The sequence below is a fragment of the Pristiophorus japonicus genome, chromosome 19 (assembly GCF_044704955.1).
Source record: "Pristiophorus japonicus isolate sPriJap1 chromosome 19, sPriJap1.hap1, whole genome shotgun sequence".
NCBI classification, from domain to species: domain Eukaryota; kingdom Metazoa; phylum Chordata; class Chondrichthyes; family Pristiophoridae; genus Pristiophorus; species Pristiophorus japonicus.
Window position 1 is genome coordinate 71,857,118 of NC_091995.1, and position 22,141 is coordinate 71,879,258.

General features: G+C 54.9%; 1 protein-coding gene across 1 annotated transcript in view; it reads right to left on the reverse strand.

The window, feature by feature from the left end:
• Positions 1 to 427: 427 nt before the first annotated feature.
• mcm5 (minichromosome maintenance complex component 5) overlaps positions 428 to 22,141 on the reverse strand; it is a 31,113-nt gene continuing 9,399 nt past the window's right edge. The window contains exons 4-16 of the mRNA XM_070861575.1: positions 21,146 to 21,318; positions 19,226 to 19,381; positions 15,098 to 15,264; positions 13,903 to 14,074; positions 11,109 to 11,220; positions 10,051 to 10,194; positions 8,989 to 9,054; positions 8,317 to 8,493; positions 7,681 to 7,793; positions 5,460 to 5,588; positions 5,054 to 5,196; positions 4,455 to 4,582; positions 428 to 780 (exon numbers count right to left, since the gene is read on the reverse strand). Coding sequence (XP_070717676.1) covers positions 679 to 780; positions 4,455 to 4,582; positions 5,054 to 5,196; positions 5,460 to 5,588; positions 7,681 to 7,793; positions 8,317 to 8,493; positions 8,989 to 9,054; positions 10,051 to 10,194; positions 11,109 to 11,220; positions 13,903 to 14,074; positions 15,098 to 15,264; positions 19,226 to 19,381; positions 21,146 to 21,318 — 1,782 coding nt within the window. The 3' untranslated portion in view covers positions 428 to 678. The remainder of the gene's footprint in view (positions 781 to 4,454; positions 4,583 to 5,053; positions 5,197 to 5,459; positions 5,589 to 7,680; positions 7,794 to 8,316; positions 8,494 to 8,988; positions 9,055 to 10,050; positions 10,195 to 11,108; positions 11,221 to 13,902; positions 14,075 to 15,097; positions 15,265 to 19,225; positions 19,382 to 21,145; positions 21,319 to 22,141) is intronic.

Sequence of the window (22,141 nt, forward strand, 5' to 3'; positions counted from 1 at the left end):
CATCAGCCATGATCTTACTGAATGGCGGAGCAGGCTGTACACAATATTCCAGGGCCCTATATAATTGCAGTGAGCCATCTTTACTCTTCTACTAAAATCCTCTTGTAATAAAGGCCAACATAACATTTGCTTTCTTAATTGCCTGCTGTATCTGCCCGTTAACTTTGTGATTCGTGTACAAGGACACCCAGCTCCCTCTGAACACCAAGGCACCCTAGGAGCGATTATCAAACAGAATTCAACATCGAGCCACATGAGGAGATATTGGGGCAGTTGACCAAACGCTTGGTCAAAGAGGTAGATTTAAGGAGCGGTTTTAAAGGTGGAAAGAGGCAGAGAGGTTTAGGGAGGAATTCCAGAGCTTGGGACCCAGGCAGAAGGCGGCATGGCCATCGATGGTGGAGCGATTAAAATGACAAAACAAAACTCTCTGGCAAACAACTTTATTGAGGAATAATAAAAGCAGTCAGACACTTGAGTAACAAACTCTCGCCCATTAAGATCGGGGTAATAAAAAACTGATAGTTGGGGCTGTGGGTCTCCAGCTACAGCCTCTCGCGTCAGTTCACTGGCTGGTCCAGTTGCCGGTGGCTCGGTTTGACAAGGGCCGGAGGGAGGGGGGCTGGAACCGCTGCTCCCTCTGACAGCTGGGGGAGGGGGGTCACTGCTCAGCCGCCATTACTTGAGACGGTAAAGGACCTTGCGCTGCATTCGATGCTGGATCTCCCCACGACGCATCATCAAGTGAAGGACCTTGTAGATGGCTTGCTCCGGGTATTTCTGCACCGGGACAGAGAACACAGCACGTGACGTGAGGGATTATAAACAGCAAACCAATTAAAACTACAGGGGCCAACAGCACAGGAGGCTATTCGGCCACCGTGTCTGTGCCAGTTCTTTGCTAGAACAATCCCAAACTAATTCCACTATCCTGCTCTCTCCCTATAGCCCTGCATCAATCTTAAAACTCATCCCACTGCCCCGCTTTCTCCCCATAGCCCTGTGTCAGTCCCAAACTAATCCCACTTTCTCCCCATAGTCCTGTATCAATCCCCAAACTAATCCCACTGCCCCGCTCTCCCCCCATAGCCCTGCATCGATCCCAAACTAATCCCACTGCCTCAACCATTCCCTGTGGCAAAACACTCCAAAAATCTTCTGTAAATACATTTCTCTTCATCAAGCGAATTTTAATTGCCCCCTCGTCAATGACACCCCAATTAGAGCGGACAGTCTTCCCCTCTTCACTAACACTCTCCATAATGCAAAAAAAACACCATTAAATCTCCTCAGCCTTCTCTGCTGTAGTGGAAACAGTCCCAATATCTCTCAGCGCCCATGTCTCTTGCCTGGCACCCCCTGGTGAATCCATGGCGTCCGTACTCCGTGGCTTTAATGTCCTACAATAGGGCACCCGGAACTGGAACTACCTCAGTACAGTAACCGTGGCCCAACCAATGCTTGGTACAAATTCAAGTCAAACAGAGACTAAAGAATTGCCGATGAAATGTCGCAGAGTAATCGGAGACATGATGTGCAGTTAGTGTAGCGAGTAACAGGTGACTGGGCCCAGAGCTCTCCACCACTGGCGGGGGGACTGGGGGGGTCCTCACCTCATGCTGACTGGACTGGAGAAATTTGGCTCTGAGCAAAGATTGGAGATGCTGGGTCTGTTTTCTTTGGAACAGAGGAAGCTGAGGGGAGACCTGATTGAGGTGTATAGAATTATGAGGGGCCTGGATAGAGTGGATAGGAAGAACCTATTTCTGTTAGCAGAGAGGTCAACAACCAGGGGGCATAGATTTAAAGTAACTGGGGGGAGGTATAGAGGAGATGAGGGAATATTTCTTCACAGAGGGCGGTGGGGGTCTGGAACTCACTGCCTGAAAGGGTGGTAGAGGCAGAAACCCTCACCACATTTAAAAAGTACTTGGATGTGCACCTGAAGTATTGTAACCTACAGGGCTACGGACCAAGAGCTGGAAAATGGGATTAGGCTGGGTAGCTCTTGGTCAGCTGGTGCAGACACGATGGGCCGAAATAGCCTCCTTCCGTGCTGTAAATGTCTATGATCCTATGATTAATGTCTAGGTCTGTTGGCAACTATTTTTCTTTTTATTATTCATGCACGGGATGTGGGCGTCGCTGCCCATCTCTAATTGCCCCGGAGAAGGCGGTGAGCCGCCATTTCAGAGGGCAGTTAAGAGTCAACCACGATACTGTGGGTCTGGAGTCACGTGTAGAAACAGAAATTTACAGCGCAGGAGGCCGCCATTTCGGCCCATCTTGTCTGAGCCAGCCGACAAAGAGCCATACGGCCCTCGTTCAGCAGCACCGAAACATTCTACACTCCTCCCCAACCGGAGCCATGTGATCTCCTGGGAGAGGCAAAAAAGATAAAAACCCAGGGTGATGGGGGAAAAAAATCTGGGAAAATTCCTCTCCGACCCATCCAGGCGATTGAAACTAATCCAGTATAAGTCAGACCGGGTGAGGACAGCAAATTTCATTCCCTAAAGAACATTAGTGAGCCAGTTGGTGTTTTAAGACAATCCGGTGGTTTCATGGTCACGGTTACTAATAGCAGCTTTTGGGATTTGAACTTGTGTCTCCAGATAATTTGTCCAAACCTCTGGATCACCAGCAACAGAACCACTTGGGACCATGCCCCTAATTGATACAGACTGATAGCCGTGATGCGTCAACAACTCTATCATTATACCACAGAAGATGAAGCTTTTATCGCCTCGCAATTCTCGTGCTTCAACCCATCAGAAGAGACACCGTTGGTCAGACAGAAACTCGGGACGAAGGGAACAGCGACCAATGCGGACACAGTGGGTGTAGCGCGGGACTTGGGAAGGCTTCTGGACACTCCAAGCCCACCTTGAGCTGCATCTCCACAGGCACGGACAACGGCAGCGACTGACCATTGCTCATGGACAACCCGGGGCAGCAAGTGTCAGCAGCTTATACAGCACAGCCCCGGGCAAGGCCCAGAGGTGGCGCTGAGAGCGGGCTGGGCCCATGCGGAGCCTGACTGGTTCGTGAATCACAGAACAGGAGTGTTTTAGAGAGACAGGGAGAGGGGGGGGGGGGAGACACAGAGAGGGGGGGGGGGAACACACACACCAAGAGAGAGGAGAGGGGGGGGGGGGGGGGAAACACGGACTTAGAGGGAGGGTCGGACTTAGAGGGAGGGACAAAGAGGGAATGGCAGGCAGTGACTAGTGGGGTACCGCAAGGTTCTGCGCTGGGGCCCCAGCTGTTTACATTGTACATTAATGATTTGGACGAGGGGATTAAATGTAGTATCTCCAAATTTGCGGATGACACTAAGTTGGGTGTCAGTGTGAGCTGCGAGGAGGATGCTATGAGGCTGCAGAGTGACTTGGATAGGTTAGGTGAGTGGGCAAATGCATGGCAGATGAAGTATAATGTGGATAAATGTGAGGTTATCCACTTTGGTGGTAAAAACAGAGAGACAGACTATTATCTGAATGGTGACAGATTAGGAAAAGGGAAGGTGCAACGAGACCTGGGTGTCATGGTACATCAGTCATTGAAGGTTGGCATGCAGGTACAGCAGGCGGTCAAGAAAGCAAATGGCATGTTGGCCTTCATAGCGAGGGGATTTGAGTACAGGGGCAGGGAGGTGTTACTACAGTTGTACAGGGCCTTGGTGAGGCCACACCTGGAGTATTGTGTACAGTTTTGGTCTCCTAACTTGAGGAAGGACATTCTTGCTATTGAGGGAGTGCAGCGAAGATTCACCAGACTGATTCCCGGGATGGCGGGACTGACCTATCAAGAAAGACTGGATCAACTGGGCTTGTATTCACTGGAGTTCAGAAGAATGAGAGGGGACCTCATAGAAACGTTTAAAATTCTGACGGGTTTAGACAGGTTAGATGCAGGAAGAATGTTCCCAATGTTGGGGAAGTCCAGAACCAGGGGTCACAGTCTAAGGATAAGCCATTTAGGACCGAGATGAGGAGCAATTTCTTCACCCAGAGAGTGGTGAACCTGTGGAATTCTCTACCACAGAAAGTTGTTGAGGCCAATTCACTAAATATATTCAAAAAGGAGTTAGATGTAGTCCTTACTACTAGGAGGATCAAGGGGTATGGAGACAAAGCAGGAATGGGGTACTGAAGTTGCATGTTCAGCCATGAACTCATTGAATGGCAGTGCAGGCTAGAAGGGTCGAATGGCCTACTCCTGCACCTATTTATGTTTCTATGACACAGAGAGAGAGAGAGAGAGAGGGACAGAGAGAGAGAGAGAGAGAGAGAGACAGAGAGAGAGAGAGAGAGAGGGACAGAGAGAGAGAGAGAGAGAGGGAGAGACAGAGAGAGAGGGACAGAGAGAGAGAGAGAGAGAGAGCGAGGGGGGGGGGGGGGGGACACAGAGAGGGGGCCATCCGGCCCGTGCCGGCACTGCCAGCCACCCACCTGTTTGAGGAAGTCCTGGACGATGCTGTGCTCGGAAACCTGTGACCCAATGGCGAAGCGTCGCTTCATCTGCTTCTCGACACGAGACAGCATCTCCTGGTCCTCCGCCGTGGTGAAGCCCTCCGCCCCTGGCAACAACAAGACCACCAATTATATTCACAGCGGCCCCGCAGAAAGCAGCAGACCACACCCCACCCCCAGGCCCCGCCCATGTACCCTTAGACCCCATCCACACAACCCCAGGCCCCGCCCATGTATCCTCAGACCCCGCCCACACAACCCCAGGCCCCGCCCATTCCCAGAGACCTAGTTCCACCAATGGCACTCTGGGAGCTCACAACACCAGTCCGCGACCTCTACCCCTGACCAGTAATGGAACACATTGTGGCCCCTCCCCCGAATCCATGGCAACCTCTCACCCCCTCCCCCAACCCCGAAACTGCGTCACGTTCATGTGTACAGGGCGATGTAGAACAAACTCACACTGAACCGGCGGCGGTCTCCCTGTCCCTCCCCCCGCTCACTCGCTGCCCCCTGCCCCGCTCTCTCATGCACTCCCTGCCCCTCCCCACTCTCTCCCTGCCCCTCCCCACTCTCACCGGCCAGACTGCCCGACAGCGCAGCGTCGAGCGTGGAGACCTGGAAGAGCCGCAGCGCCTCCTCCACATCGCGCTCTGTGGCGAACGGCTGGAGTTTCATCTTCGCCAACGATTCCGAGGTTCGAACAATGGCCTCCAACTGCCTGTGAGGGGGGTGAAGAGAGAGAGGAATGGGTACAGGTGATGGGGAGGGGGGGTGGAGAGAGAAGCAGAGAGAGCGGGGTGGGAGCAGAAAGAGAGAGAGAGAGAAAATGAGAGCGCGCACGCATGGGGGGAGGGAGAGAGAGAGAGCGAGTGGGGGGAGGGAGGGAGAGTGTGTGACGGGGAGGGAGGGAGAAAGAGGGGCGGGGAGGGAGGGGAAGAGAGCGAGGGGGAGAGGGGGACCGAGGTCTCCCCTGGTGCTGACCTGACAGTGATGGGGATGCTGTTGGTGCGATCACTCTGCCGCTCGTGCTCCCTCGCCCCGCTGCGCATCAGGATGTATCTGTTCTTCAGCTTCTCCGCAGCCTCGGCCGAGAGCCTGGGCCCACATCTCCTGTGGGAGCAAACTGGAGATTTAAACATGGGCCGCGCTAACCAAACCCCCGCCCTGCCCACTAAATCAAACCCCCTCCATCTTCCCCATTGACCGCGCCCTTCGAATCAGAGCATGGTCACAGCACAGAAGGAGGCCATTCGGCCCGTCGAGCCTGTGCCGGCTCTCTGCAAAAGCACCTCAGCCAGTCCCACTCCCCCCACCTGTCCTTTTCCCGTAGTTCTGCCAATTTCTTTCCTTCAGGTAGTGATCCATCTCCCTTCGAAAGCCTCCACCACCCTCTCAGGCAGCGCATTCCAGATCCTAACCACTCGCTGCGTAAAACGTTTTTCCTCATGTCGCCTTTGGTTCTTCTGCCAATCACCTTCAATCTGTGTCCTCTGGTTCTCCACCCTTCCGCCAATGGGAACAGTTTCTCTCTATCCACTCTGTCTTAGGAAGTCATGTTTGACAAATTTGCTGGAGTTCTTTGAGGATGTAATGAACAGGGTGGATAAGGGGGAAACCAGTGGATGTGGTGTATTTGGATTTCCAGAAAGCATTCGATAAGGTGCCACATAAAAGGTTACTGTACAAGATAAAAGTTCACAGGGTTGGGGGTAATATATTAGCATGGATAGAGGATTGGCTAACTAACAGAAAACAGAGAGTCGGGATAAATGGTTCATTTTCAGGTTGGCAAACAGTAACTAGTGGGGTGCCGCAGCTGGGACCTCAACTATTTACAATCTATTTTAATGACTTGGACAATGTAATGTAGCCAAGTTTGCTGATGATACAAAGTTGTGAGGAGGATACAAAAAAAATCTTCAAATGGATATAGATAGGCTAAGTGAGTGGGCAAAAATTTGGCAGATGGGAGTATAATGTGGGAAAATGTGAGGTTATCCAGTTTGGCAGGAAAAATAAAAAAGCGAATTATTTAAATGGAGATAAATTACAAAATGTTACAGTACAGAGGGACCTGGGGGGCCTTGTGCATGAAACACAAAAAGTTAGTATGCAGGTACAGCAAGTGGTCAGGAAGGCAAATGGAATGTTGGCCTTTATTGCAAGGGGGATAGAGTATAAAAGCAGAGAAGTCCTGCTACAACTGTACAGGGTATTGGTGAGGCCACACCTGGAGTACTGCATACAGTTTTAGCCTACGTATTTAAGGAGGGATATACTTGCATTGGAGGCAGTTCAGAGAAGGTTCACTCGGTTGATTCCTGAGATGAAGGGGTTGTCTGAAGAAAGGTTGAGCAGGTTGGGCCTATACTCATTGGCGTTTAGAAGAATGAGAGGTGATCTTATTGAAACATATAAGATACTGAAGGGGTTTGACAAGGTAGATGCAGAGAGGATGTTTCCCCTCGTGGGGAAATCTAGAACTAGTGGGCATAGTTTCAGAATAAGGGGTTGCCCATTTAAAACTGAGATGAGGAGGAATTTCTTCTCTGAGGGCGTAAATCTGTAGAATTCCCTGCCCCAGAGAGCTGTGGAGGCTGGGTCATTGAATATATTTAAGGCGGAGGTAAGACAGATTTTTGAGTGATAAGGGAGTGAAGGGTTATGGGGAGCAGGCAGGGAAGTGGAGCTGAGTCCATGATCAGATCAGGCATGAGCTTATTGAAAGGCGGAGCAGGCTCGAGGGGCCAAATGGCCGACTCCTGCTCCTATTTCTTATGTTCTAGACCCCTCTATCAAATCTCCCCTCAACTTTCCTGTTCAAATGGAGAACAACCCCAGCTTCTCCAGTCTCTCTATGTAACTGAAGTCCCTCATCCCTGGAAACATTCTTGTAAATCGTTTCTACACCCTTCCCCTCACTGGAGGCCACCCCCCGAGCTGAGGGACGTGTCCATACACCACCCTCTGGGCAGAGAGCACCGCCAGGCTATTCAGCCGCAGGGGGCATCAGATCCGAAGCAGTTCCCGTTCCCATCACTGCGGCATGGATGCCGACTGAGTGATCGCCACTTCAACTAACTCTGCACAGGCCTGGGCTCAAACCCTGGGGGCCCCCCCCCGATGCGCCGGCCCATGGTTGGGGCACTGAGTCCAACAGAGACCCCCCCCCCCAGGTCCGTATGGCGCCCCCCTCACTCACGTGCGGCAGTACGAGATGTATTTCTTCAACTTGTTCAGCTCGATCTCTCCCTCCACGGCGTGAGTCTGTGTCAGGGCGCTGAGGTGCACGTTCATGACGTGTTTGGCCAGAATCTTGGGGGGGGGGGGGGCGGGAGGGGAGAAGGCAAATTAGTTTCGATAAACCACCGAAAGGCAAGAGAATTGTGAATCTTTGGAATTCTCTGCCCCAGAGGGCTGCAGATGCTGAGTCGTTGAGTATATTCAAGGCTGAGATCGGTAAGATGTTTGGACTCTCGGGGAATCGAGTGATATGGAAATCGGGCGGGAAGGTGGAGTTAGAGATCGATGATCAGCCACAATCTTATTGAACGGCAGAGCAGGCTCGAGGGGCTGACGGCCCAGGGAGCGCTCGGCTATGACCCACTGACCAGTGCCTGTTTCAGTGAGTTCTGCCAGGGGCAGTGGTGGGAGTTCTGCAGTCGGCCTTTGAAGCATTGGGTGGGGATGATCAGCTAGGGGAGCTGCACCTGCTCCCTGTGATGTGAGGATAGTGGTGCAGGGCTAGCCACAGTATTAACTCCCTCCACCGTCCTCTGCCCCCCCCCCCATCCCCACCCAGTCTCCGACCCCCCCGCCCCTTCCCCCCACCACATACCATGTCTCTCTCCTCATTGTGCTCGTCCTTCACGATGAAGATCATGTCGAATCGGGACAGGATGGTCGGCATGAAGTCGATGTTCTCCTCGCCTTTCGTGTCGTCCCAACGCCCGAAGACGGAGTTTGCTGCCGCCAGGACCGAGCAGCGGGAATTCAGGGTGGTCGTGATTCCAGCCTGTGCAGGAAAAATATTCACGTCAACCCAAGCAATACAAACCACGGCGAGCCACTTGCAGGCCTACAGTAACCGCGGCAACCTTCTCCCGGGCCTACAGTAACCACGGCAACCTTCTCCCGGGGCTACAGTAACCACGGCAACCTTCTCCCGGGCCTACAGTAACCGCGGCAACCTTCTCCCGGGCCTACAGTAACCACGGCAACCTTCTCCCGGGGCTACAGTAACCACGGCAACCTTCTCCCGGGGCTACAGTAACCACGGCGACCTTCTCCCGGGGCTACAGTAGCCACGGCGACCTTCTCCCGGGGCTACAGTAGCCATGTTGACCCTCTCGAGGGCCTACAGTAACCATGGCGACCCACCTCCGGGCCTACAGTAACCACGGCAACCCACTCCCGGGCCTACAGTAACAATGTTGATCCTCTGTAACTCGAGCCCAGCACATAGGCACCCGATCCCAGCGGGCGCTCCTGACCGATGCCGCCCCCTCACCTTGGCGATGGAGATGGTCTGCTGCTCCATGGCTTCGTGGATTGCGACCCGGTCATCCTCGCGCATCTGAAGAGGCAGAAAGAAGGAAAGATGTATATTTTGTGTGCCTTTTACAACCATCAGATGTCCCAAAGATGCTTTACAGATAATGAAGTACTTTTGGAGTGTAGGCACTGTTGTAATGTGGGAAGCCCGGCAGCCAATTTGTGCACAACAAGCTCCCACAAACAGCAATGTGATAATGACCAGATAATCTGTTTTTTAGTGATGTTGATTGAGAGATAAATATTGGCCAGGAAAATGGTCATAACTCCCCTGCTCGTCTTCGAAATAGTGTCATGCGATCTTTTACGTCCACCTGAGGGGGCAGACAGGGCCTCGGTTTAACGTCTCATCTGAAAGACAGCATCTCCGACATTGCAGCGCTCCTTCAGCACTGCACTGGAGGATCAGCCTGGATTTTTGTGCTCAAGTCTCTGGAGTGGGACTTGAACCCACAACCTTCTGACGAGAGGCTGAGCCACAGCCAACAGCGAGAAATGAAGCGAACACAGTCGGCATTATCTTGTCCCCGCTCGAGAGAGGTTGCGGCGGAGTGAGATTGTGGCGAAGGAGCGGTGGGATATCTTGGCGGAGGACTGGCGGGTGATCGCGGCAGAGGTGCGGTGAATGAGGGTACGGGGGCCCAGGGGCAGCACGGGCGCAGCCCACACTGCGATATGTGCGCGCACTGGGTCCGTGCAGCCGAGTTGGTCTCCAGTAGTCTTGGTTAACCCTTGCCACTGGACCAAGACCTCGCTCTGTCAAGCCCGCGCCCCACGTTAAAAAAATCCACGTACCGGCATCTTCCACCCCCTCAATTGGAGTTCAGGACCAAACATCTGTGAACTCTTGTGGAAGCAAGTCATCTTCATTCGAGGATCCGCTTATGAAGATGATATTGTGTCCCCTTAATCTTTAAGAACCCGACTCCGATCACACTTCAGCCTCGCGGTGCGTGGGTCGGATTGCGCACACCCCCTGCCCGCCGACGTTCCGTCCACGGGGGGTTTTTGTTTTTACCTTGTCAAACTCGTCGATGCAGACGACGCCCCCGTCAGCCAGCACCATGGCCCCGCCCTCCATGACGAAATTCCGAGAGGCGGGGTCCCGCATGACGGAAGCGGTGAGCCCAGCCGCGCTGCTCCCCTTCCCGGAGGTGTACACCTGCACAGGCACGAAAACAAACACGGCAACCATCAACAGAGGAATCACCGCGGCAACCAGACACCGCATCTCCGCCGCCCCCCCCCCCACTGCACCAGCCGTTTATTTATCACCGTTCCTGGGACGCAGGCAAGACAGCATCAACTACCAGTCGCATATTTGCACCCCCAGCAAGAGCCCAACCTGTGTGGCGTGTGGGACTGGAGTCACGTGTAGGCCGGACAGTGAACCAATCGTGTTTCCGTGACAACCTGACATTTTTCTTAATGCTCATTTTATTCGGCACCAGCCTATACTTTGCCGGATTTGTTGAATTCCATTCTCCAACTCCGGATTGCAAGTCCAGTACCACCACCACCACCACCAATGGGCCACCGTCTGCTGTAGGCCAAGGCCTGCAGTACAAGGCCTCACTGAGGCCTGAAGGAGTAAGTGAAGGACTGACAGGATTCGGCCAGAGCTTTCAAGAGCCAAAGCTTGCGATAGCCGTGGCTCAGAGCTGCCCTTCTCGCCCCTCCGAGTCCGGGCAGGGGTGGGGTATTTAAGACTGGCCCAGGGACAAACATTCAGTGGGTTTGTGGCTAAATGCAGGTCCCAGGACTGCTGAGCATCAAAGTCCCCTGCCCAAGATCTGTGCCCACTGTCGAGAACACCCCACATGGCACAATGGGCACCGCCAATACAGAGACAGACCATGAGGGAAGACTTGCGTTAATATAGCGCATTTCACATCCCCAGGAGGTCTCCAAGCTCTTCATGGCTAACACGGTATTGAAGTGTAGTCACTGTTCTTTACCCCACAGACCCCCATCCCCAGGGGATGGTACTATCACCACTCCCAGCCTCCGAAGGGGAAAGGGGGAGAAAAATGATCCAATAAACCGCGGTCCCAAGGCCCCCCCACCCCCCCTTACCCCGATCGGTGAACATCTCTCCACGAACTTCAGCAGCTGCGATTTGGCCGTCCCTGGGTCCCCAAGCATCAGCAAGTTAATATCACCTCTCCGCGTCAGACCGTCCGGCAGGCTAGAGGGAGGGAGGGGAGGGGAAGGCAGAACATCAGTGAGACCACAGAGCACTGCGCACATTCCTGGTCTCCATATCACACACGGAGCACTGCGCACATTCCTGGTCTCCATATCACACTGGGAGCACTGCGCACATTCCTGGTCTCCATATCACACGGAGCATTGTGCACATTCCTGGTCTCCCTATCACACGGAGCATTGTGCACATTCCTGGTCTCCATATCACACACAGAGCACTGTGCACATTCCTGGTCTCCATATCACAGGGAGCACTGCGCACATTCCTGGTCTCCATATCACACACGGAGCACTGTGCACATTCCTGGTCTCCCTATCACACAGGGAGCACTGTGCACATTCCTGGTCTCCCTATCACACTGGGAGCACTGTGCACATTCCTGGTCTCCATATCACAGGGAGCACTGTGCACATTCCTGGTCTCCCTATCACACAGGGAGCACTGCGCACATTCCTGGTCTCCATATCACAACGAATATAGAGGCAATGGAGAAGGTGCGAAAAAGATTCATAACGACGCGACCAGATCGGAGAGCTTCCAACTATCAGCAAAGATTGATCAAGCCGGGGCTCTTTGCTCTAGAAAAGAGAAGGCTGAAGGGCGATCCAAAAGAGGTCTTTACATTTATGAAGGGGTTCGATATGATAGATGTAGAGAACTTGTGAAGGAATCCAAAACTAGAGGTTCATAAATACAAGATAGCCACTTAGATTTTCCCAGATTTTTTTCTCCCTAAATTGGCCTGGTTTTTGCCTCTCCCAGGAGATCACAGGGCTCCAGTTGGGGCAGAGCGTAGATATTTTTAGTAATAAGGGATGTTGCAGTGGTGTGGGACGGACTGGTTGGGCTGGGTGCTCTTTGCCTTTGCGTTATTGTTCACGGGTTTGTATGTAACCTTTAGGGCTGCTGACCAAGGGCCGTGCGGCTCTTTGTCGGCCGGCGCAGACACCACGGGCCAAAATGGCCTCCTTCTGCGCTGTAAACTTCTATGTTTCTAATAAATCCAATTGGGAATTCGAGAAAAAAAAAAAGTCCTTAGGTGGAGAATGTGGAGCTCGCTACCGCGGGGAAGGGGTTGAGGCGAATAGTATAGATTAGTTTACGGGGAAGCTAAATAAACACGAGGGAGAAAGGAATGGAAGGTTATGCTGATAGGGCGAGATGGAGAGGGGTGGGAGGAGGCTGGTGTGGAGCAGAAACACCGGCACAGATCTGTTGGGCCGAACGGCCTGTTTCTGTGCTGTAGACGCCAGCAAGATCCAGAGGGTCAGCCAAGGTGCTCTTGCAGTGAGCTACGGTCCCAAATTTCCGGGCCGGGCCGCCACACGCTGCTCCCTCCAATGGCCCCGGCCTGCTGATGGTCTTGCAGGCCGATCCGGCCTGCAAGACCAGCAGCAGGCCGGGGCCATTGGAGGGAGCAGCGCGTGCTGCTGCAGGAGGGGCAACGGCTGCAAAGCCAGCTCACTGATTGCAGTGCGGGCAGGTACAGCGGGAGGGGCGAAGGAGCGGCGAGAGATCGTAGGGGGGGATGTGACCGGGGCCCCAGGAGAGGAGAGAGTTCGGGGCCCAGAAGAGCCGAGGGCCCAGGGGCAGCACGGGCCCAGCCCACACTGTGCGATATGTGCGCGCGCACTAGGTCCGTGCAGCAGAGCGGGTCTCCAGTCGTCTTGGGTAACCCTTGCCACTGGACCAAGACCCAGCTCTGTCGAGCCCGTGTGGTGGCTGGTAACGGCCACCCCACGTTAAAAAAAAACCATGCACGGGCATCTTCCACCCCCTCAACATGTAGTTCGGGATCTGGAGTATTAGGTCCTTCATTGAAACACCCGTGAACTTTTTGGCACGGAAGCAAGTTATCCTCGATTCGAGGGACTGTCTATGATGATGACCTTCCCAGAGACACAGGACCCAGACTGTGAGGTAGGACCAAGTGAAGAACACACACACCCCTTGTGGAACAAGGCAGCACTCCTCCAGCACGGCACTGGAGCGCCAGCCCACAGAAACCTGAATTATATGGCACCTTTAATGTAGTAGAACGACACAGGAGCGTCATCAGCCAAAATTTAACACCGAGCCACATTAGGACATATTAGGACAGGTAAGCTAAAGCTTGGTCAAAGGCATCTTAGGAGTATCTTAAAAGTAGACAGAGAGTTAGGGAGGGAATGCCAGAGGTTGGGGCCTCGGCAGCTCCAATGGTGAGCGCTGAAAAACCCGGGCAGCCAGATCCGGAGGAGCGCAGAGATCTTGGGGGTTTGTGGGGCTGCAGGAGATTACAGACATTAGGGAGGGGGGGCGAGGCCATGGAGGGATCAGAACACAAGGATGAGAATTTTAAAAATTGAGGCGTTGCCGGACCGGGAGCCAATGTAGGCTGGCGAGCACAGGGGGTGATGGATGAGCGGGACTTGGTGCGAGTTAGGACACGGGGCAGCCGAGCTTTGGATCACTTCGGGTTCACACAGGGTCCGTCGGCCAGGAGTGCGCCGGAGTAGTCAAGCCGGGAGGTAACAAAGGCGGGGATCAGGGTTTTGGCGGCGGACGAGATACGGCAGGGATGGAGGGCGGGCGACGTTAGAGGTAGACAGCAGGCGGTGTTGGCGAGGGAGAGGAGATGGTGTTGAAAGCCCAGCTCGGGGTCGCAGCGAGACGACTCACCGTTTCCTGGAGCCCCCGAACAGCAGGCAGCCAATGGCCTTCTTGATATCGATGCTGCCGTAGATGGAGGGAGCGATGCTCTTGGCGACGGTCTGGTAGATGTCGGGCATGGCGGCCAGGTGCCGGAACTCCTCCTCATCCTGTGGCGATGCGGTCGCGGCCAGGCCGTGCCCTGAGGGCAAACATTCCATTAGAAAATAGCGGCATTGCCACGACGACACCGCCCCCCCCACCCCCTGTCCAGCTCGGCCAAACCCTCCCAAAGGGCAGAGGTCAGCTGCAGTGGTCGCCGTGGACACCAGGCAACACTCGAGGGCCAAGCACCGATCCAGTAACTACACAACACCTGAAGAAACAAGTCCCGCAGAATGTTTCCACACTGGAGTGCGAAAGCAAATCTTCACAACAGACTGCGCTTAAAGAAAAGTGAAAGACTTGCATTTATATAGCGCCTTTCACAGAAGCATAGAAAATAGGTGCAGGAGTAGGCCATTCGGCCCTTCGAGCCTGCACCGCCATTCAATGAGTTCATGGCTGAACATGACCTCAGGACATCCCAATTAACAGCCAATGAAGTACTTTTTGGAGAGCAGTCACTGTTGTAATGTGGGAAACGCGGCAGCCAATTTGCGCACAGCAAGCTCCCACAAACAGCAATGTGATAATGACCAGATAATCTGTTTTTGTTATGTTGATTGAGGGATAAATATTGGCCCCAGAACACCGGGGAGAACTCCCCGCTCTTTTAAATAGCGCCGTGGGATCTTTTACGTCTACCTGAGAGAGCAGGTAGGGCCTCGGTTTAACATCTCATCTGAAAGACGGCGCCTCCGACAGTGCAGCACTCCCCCAGCACTGCACTGGAGCGTCAGCCTGCATTATGTGCTCAGGTCCCTGGAGTGGGACTTGAACCCACAACCTTCTGACTCGGAGGCGAGTGTGCTACCCACTGAGGCACGGCACACACCCGACCCAGCAGTTTTTCGCTTGGGCCGAGCCCTGTGTTTGCCCTGGGACTGGTAGGGCCAAGCTTGAATCTGATCCAGTCGAGGGTCCCACACAAGAGAGCGACCCCTGGTATTCACAGACACCACGACAGCGGACCCTACCCTTCAGCTGGCGGAGAACAAGGGAGGAAACAAGAGCGGGCCCGTGGGCAGGAGGGGACCCGAGCCGAGCCGGCGGGAGAACGCACCTGTGCCGTCCGTGTCCACCTGGATGCCGACCACCCGGATGTAGGAGCCCCGGATGCCCACACCCACCCGGTCCCGGCCTTTGCTGGGGGCCGTGCCCGCTTTCTTGATGGAGTAGATGCCCATAATGGTGACCCGGTTGCCGGGGACAATCTTGTCACACAGGTACCTGCAGGTGGAGAGAACGGATAGCTGTGAGGTTATCGCCAACCAGCAGGGGACGACTGGGGGGGGGGGGGGGGGGGGAGAGAGATAGAGAGAGAGAGAGAGAGAGAGAGAGAGAGAGAGAGAGGAGACGACGGGGAGCGAGAGAGAGAGAGGAGACGACGGGGAGCGAGAGAGAGAGAGGAGACGACGGGGAGAGAGAGGGAGAGAGAGAGAGAGAGAGAGAGAGAGAGAGAGAGGAGACGACAGGGAGAGAGAGAGAGAGAGAGAGAGAGAGAGAGAGAGAGAGGAGACGACAGGGAGAGAGAGAGAGAGAGAGAGAGAGAGAGAGAGAAGGAGACGACGGGGAGAGAGAGAGTGAGAGGAGGAGACGACGGGGAGAAAGAGAGAGGAGGAGACGACAGGGAGAGAGAGAGAGAGAGAGGAGACGACGGGGAGAGAGAGAGAGAGAGGAGCAGACGACGGGGAGAGAGAGCGAGGAGGAGACGACAGGGAGCGAGAGAGAGAGAGAGGAGACGACAGGGAGCGAGAGAGAGAGGAGGAGACGACAGGGAGCGAGAGAGAGAGGAGGAGACGACAGGGAGCGAGAGAGAGAGAGAGAGAGGAGACGACAGGGAGCGAGAGAGAGAGGAGGAGACGACAGGGAGCGAGAGAGAGAGGAGGAGACGACGGGGAGAGAGAGAGAGAGAGAGAGGAGACGACGGGGAGAGAGAGGAGGAGACGACGGGGAGAGAGAGAGAGAGGAGGAGACGACAGGGAGCGAGGGAGAGAGAGGAGGAGACGACAGGGAGCGAGAGAGAGAGAGAGAGAGGAGACGACAGGGAGCGAGAGAGAGAGGAGGAGACGACAGGGAGCGAGAGAGAGAGGAGGAGACGACGGGGAGAGAGAGAGAGAGAGAGAGGAGACGACGGGGAGAGAGAGAGAGGAGACGACGGGGAGAGAGAGAGAGAGAGAGAGAGAGAGAGGAGACGACGGGGAGGGAGAGAGAGAGAGAGAGAGAGAGAGGAGACGACAGGGAGACAGAGAGAGAGAGAGAGAGAGAGAGGAGACGACGGGGAGGGAGAGAGAGAGAGCGAGAGAGAGAGAGAGGAGACGACGGGGAGAGAGAGAGAGAGAGAGAGGAGACGACGGGGAGGGAGAGAGAGAGAGGAGACGACGGGGAGGGAGAGAGAGAGAGCGAGAGAGAGAGAGAGGAGACGACGGGGAGAGAGAGAGAGAGAGGAGAGAGAGAGAGAGAGAGAGGAGACGACGGGGAGAGAGAGAGGAGGAGATGACGGGGAGAGAAGAGAGAGAGAGAGAGAGAGGCGACGACGGGGAGAGAGAGAGGAGGAGATGACGGGGAGAGAGAGAGAGAGGAGACGACGGGGAGAGAGAGAGAGGAGACGACGGGGAGGGAGAGAGAGAGAGCGAGAGAGAGAGAGAGGAGACGACGGGGAGAGAGAGAGAGAGAGAGAGAGAGAGAGAGAGAGAGAGAGAGAGAGAGAGGAGACGACGGGGAGAGAGAGAGAGGAGACGACGGGGAGGGAGAGAGAGAGAGCGAGAGAGAGAGAGAGGAGACGACGGGGAGAGAGAGAGAGGAGACGACGGGGAGGGAGAGAGAGAGAGCGAGAGGAGACGACGGGGAGAGAGAGAGAGAGAGAGAGAGAGAGAGAGAGAGAGAGAGAGAGAGGAGACGACGGGAGAGAGAGAGAGAGAGAGGAGACGACGGGGAGAGAGAGAGAGAGAGAGAGAGAGAGGAGACGACAGGGAGACAGAGAGAGGAGAGAGGAGACGACGTGGAGCGAGAGAGAGAGAGAGGAGACGACGACGGGGAGCGAGAGAGAGAGAGGAGGAGACGACGTGAGCGAGAGAGAGAGAGAGAGAGGAGACGACTAGAGCGAGAGAGAGAGAGGAGGAGACGACGGGGAGCGAGAGAGAGAGAGAGGAGACGACGGGGAGCGAGAGGAGGAGACGACGGGGAGCGAGAGAGAGAGGAGACGACGGGGAGCGAGGGAGAGGAGGAGACGGGGAGCGAGAGAGAGAGAGGAGACGACGACGGGGAGAGAGAGAGGAGACGACGTGGAGCGAGAGAGGAGGAGACAGGGAGCGAGAGAGAGAGAGAGGAGACGACGACGGGGAGAGAGAGAGAGAGAGAGAGAGAGAGAGAGAGGAGGAGACGACGGGGAGCGAGAGAGAGGAGACAGGGAGCGAGAGAGAGAGAGAGGAGACGACGACGGGGAGAGAGAGAGAGAGAGAGAGAGAGAGAGGAGGAGACGACGGGGAGAGAGAGAGAGGAGACGACGGGGAGAGAGAGGGAGAAGACGGGGAGAGAGAGAGAGGAGGAGACGACGGGGAGAGAGAGAGAGAGAGGAAGAGACGACAGGGAGCGAGAGAGAGAGAGAGAGAGAGAGAGAGAGAGAGAGAGAGGAGACGACGGGGAGAGAGAGAGAGAGAGAGAGAGGAGGAGACGACAGGGAGCGAGAGAGAGAGAGAGAGAGACGACAGGGAGAGAGAGAGAGAGAGAGAGAGAGAGGAGGAGACGACGGGGAGAGAGAGAGAGAGAGAGGAGGAGACGACAGGGAGCGAGAGAGAGAGAGGAGGAGACGACAGGGAGCGAGAGAGAGAGAGAGAGGAGGAGATGACAGGGAGTGAGAGAGAGAGAGAGAGAGGAGGAGACGACAGGGAGCGAGAGAGAGAGAGAGAGGAGGAGACGACAGGGAGCGAAGAGAGAGAGAGGAGGAGACGACAGGGAGCGAGAGAGAGGAGGAGACGACAGGGAGCGAGAGAAAGAGAGAGAGAGAGAGAGAGAGAGAGAGAGGAGACGACAGGGAGCGAGAGAGAGAGGAGACGACGGGGAGAGAGAGAGAGCGAGGAGGAGACAGAGAGAGAGAGAGAGAGAGAGAGAGAGAGAGAGAGAGGAGACGACAGGGAGCGAGAGAGAGAGAGGAGACGACAGGGAGCGAGAGGGAGAGGAGACGACGGGGAGAGAGAGAGAGAGAGAGGAGACGACAGGGAACGAGAGAGAGAGAGGAGACGACAGGGAGCGAGAGGGAGAGGAGACGACAGGGAGAGAGAGAGAGAGAGGAGACGACAGGGAGCGAGAGAGAGAGGAGGAGATGACGGGGAGAGAGAGAGAGAGAAGGAGACGACAGGGAGCGAGAGAGAGAGAGGAGACGACGGGGAGAGAGAGAGAGAGAGAGAGAGAGAGGAGACGACAGGGAACGAGAGAGAGGAGACGACGGAGAGAGAGAGAGCGAGGAGGAGACAGGGAGAGAGAGAGAGAGAGAGAGAGAGAGAGGAGACGACAGGGAGCGAGAGAGAGAGAGGAGACGACAGGGAGCGAGGGAGAGAGAGAGACGACAGGGAGCGAGGGAGAGAGAGGAGACGACAGGGAGCGAGAGGAGAGGAGGAGACGACAGGGAGAGAGAGAGAGAGAGAGAGGAGACGACGGGGAGAGAGAGAGAGAGAGGGAGAGGAGATGACAGGGAGCGAGAGAAAGAGAGGAGATGACGGGAGAGAGAGAGAGAGAGAGAGAGAGGAGACGACAGGGAGAGAGAGAGAGAGAGAGAGGAGACGACAGGGAGAGAGAGAGAGAGAGAGAGGAGACGACAGGGAGGAGAGAGAGAGAGAGAGAGAGAGAGAGAGAGAGATGAGATGACAGGGAGCGAGAGAGAGAGAGAGAGAGAGAGGAGACGACAGGGAGAGAGAGAGAGAGAGAGAGAGAGAGAGAGAGAGAGAGAGAGAGAGAGAGGAGGAGACGACAGGGAGCGAGAGAGAGGAGGAGATGACGGGGGAGAGAGAGAGAGAGAGAGAGAGAGAGAGAGAGAGGAGGAGGAGGAGACGGGGAGCGAGAGAGGGGAGGAGACGACGGAGGGAGAGAGAGAACTCGAGGATTAACCAGTAGAGAGCAAACCAGCGACTCCTCCATGCAGCTCAGTCCCACAATGCGGCCCCCCCCACCTCCCCACACAGCCCCTCCCCCGCACCTGTCGCAGTACAGCTGCATGTGCCGCGGCATCTCTCCGTGGGGCACTGCGTCCGGGGCCTCCTGGAGTTTCAGGGTTTGGAAGTCTACGCACTTGCACTTGTCGGGGATGATAAAGTATGGGTCGATGGGGCACCTGGGACGCCCCGCTTGCTCCCTGCAACACAAGAGCGACCAGTCTCCATTACCACACAGCGAGAAGACAACAACTTGTATTCATATAGCGCCTTCAGTAAAATGTGCCAATGCGCTTCACAGGAGTGTCATAAAACAAAACAAATAAATTTGACACCGAGCCGCTCAAGTAGGAATTAGCGAAGGTGGCCAAAAGCTTGGTCAAAGAGGTAGGTTTTGAGGAGCCTCTTGAAGGAGGAAAGAGAGATAGAGAGGTTCTGGAGTTCCAGAGCTTGGGGCCCAGGCAACAGAAGGCACGGCCACCGATGGTTGAGCGATTATAATCAGGGATGCTCAATAGGGCAGAATTTGAGGAGCACAGACATCTCGGGGGGGGTTGTGGGGCTGGAGGAGATTGCAGAGATAGGGAGGGGCGAGGCCATGGAGGAATTTGAAAACAAGGATGAGAATTTTGAAATCGAAGCGTTGCTTCCGGGAGCCAATGCAGCCTCCATTACCCAATCAACGCTCACAGCACTGCTCCTAGGCCTGAGGCTCCGCTACTCCGAGGCTCAAAACGTCAGCCTAACGATTGCTCCCACCACCCCCCGGCTCAAGATCCAAGGAACAGCATCGTCCCTCGACTCTGGAGCGCTGCACTCAGCCTGGGAGGGGAGGGACACCCCCGTGCCCTGGATCCCTCCCCGGCCTCTGACAGTCTTACTCTGGGCCTCGAACCCAGATAAACAAGACTTGCATTTCTATAGCGCCTTTCACCACCTCAGCACATCCCAAAGTGCTTTACAGCCAATGAAGTCGTTTCTGAAGTGTGGTCACAACTATACTGTCGGAAACGTGGCCGCCAATGTGCGCACATAGAAAATAGGTGCAGGAGTAGTCCATTCGGCCCTTCTAGCCTGCATCGCCATTCAATGAGTTCATGGCTGAACATGCAACTTCAGTACCCCCTTCCTGCTTTCTCGCCATACCCCTTGATCCCCCTAGTAGTAAGGACTTCATCTAACTTCCTTTTGAATATATTTAGTGAATTGGCCTCAACAACTTTCTGTGGTAGAGAATTCCACAGGTTCACCTCTCTGGGTGAAAAAGTTTCTCATCTCAGTCCTAAATGGCTTACCCCTTATCCTCAAGACTGTGACCCCTGGTTCTGGACTTCCACAACATCGGGAACATTCTTGTTGCATCTAACCTGTCCAATCCTATCAGAATTTTAACTTCTCATTACCATCTCAATTCAGCCCATCATGCCTTTTGTCTCTAATCTCTCCTGCCTTCCACCCTATCACAGACCTTCCCTTTTGTTCTTTCCTCTCCTCCCCTCCCCCTTTCAGGGCCCCCTACACTTCCTTACGAATCTGTTACATCTCAAACTTACATAGAAAATAGGAGCAGTAGTATGCCATTTGGCCCTTCGAGTCTGCAACGTCATTCAATAGGATCATGGTTGATCCAGTTCTGACAAAGGGTCATCAACCTGAAACATTAACTCTGTTTCTCTCCACAGATGCTGCCTGACCAGCTGATATTGCCAGCATTTTGTGTTTTTATTTCAGATTCCAGCATCCACAGTATTTTACTTTTGTAGATAGGATCTTTTGGTAATGGATATTGTTTCCCTCTGGACCCCGATTTCTATGGCACCCATTGGCTTCTACAGGTGCAACTGAAAATAGGGTCTGGAGGGAAACAAAGCTTTTGCATCTGGAAACAATCGGAGTTAGGTCAAGAGCACCACCTGGCTCATCAATCCCCGACATTCAAGCCAGGCGAACGGCACTGCGCTTACGTGTTGCATTTGCGCGGCAGGGTGTATCCCTCCAGCCCTGGGCGGACCGCGATGTTTCCCACGATGTTGCGGCAGCCGCGACACTCGATGGCAATTCGAGTGGCCTTGGCCCGCACGGAACTCGCCGAGATCACGATCCCCGGGATCTTCACCAACCGGGACATCTGGTCCGACTGAAGGAGCAGGAAAAAAAAAAGTGTTAAATCGTCTGCCCGCAGCACTGGAAAATCAAAGTATTTTACGTTCATTCAAACAAATGTGCTCCATGGCTACACCGTAACATCGCATCTGAGACTACACCGAGACTGGGTCTTGGTTAAAAAAAAGTAGCTGAGTTTAGGTCACTGGTACAGCTGGTTACTTTCTGGAGCCTGACCAAAAGATGACACCCAATTGACACTGGGCCACTGGTCTTGGGCCAGTTTAATCTGGAACCAGACAGGACAGTCAGAGTCACTGCATTTCCTGCACCTTACCCATTTGCAGCGTGTGCGTGCGTGCCAGTGTGTGGCTCAACTACTTTAATAACGATTGAAGAAATGAATAAAATAATTACCAAGCAGCTAAAATTCCTGCGCTCCTCCAATTCTGGCCTCTTGTGCATCCATGGTGTGGTGTGTTGTGGGGGGGGCGGGGGGTGTGTGTGGTGTGGGTGTGTGTGATGTGGGTGGGTGTGTGTGGTGTGGGGGGTGGGTGGGTGTGTGTGTGTGTGTGGTGTGGGTGTGTGGTGGGGTGGGGGGGGGTGTGGTGGGGTGGGGGGTGTGGTGGGGTGGGGGGGGTGTGGTGGGGTGGGGGGGGTGGGGTGGGGTGGGGGGGGTGTGGTGGGGTGGGGGGGTGTGGTGGGGTGGGGGGGGTGTGGTGGGGTGGGGGGGGTGTGGTGGGGTGGGGGGGGTGTGTGGTGGGGTGGGGGGGGTGTGGTGGGGTGGGGGGGTGTGGTGGGGTGGGGGGGTGTGGTGGGGTGGGGGGGGTGTGGTGGGGTGGGGGGGGTGTGGTGGG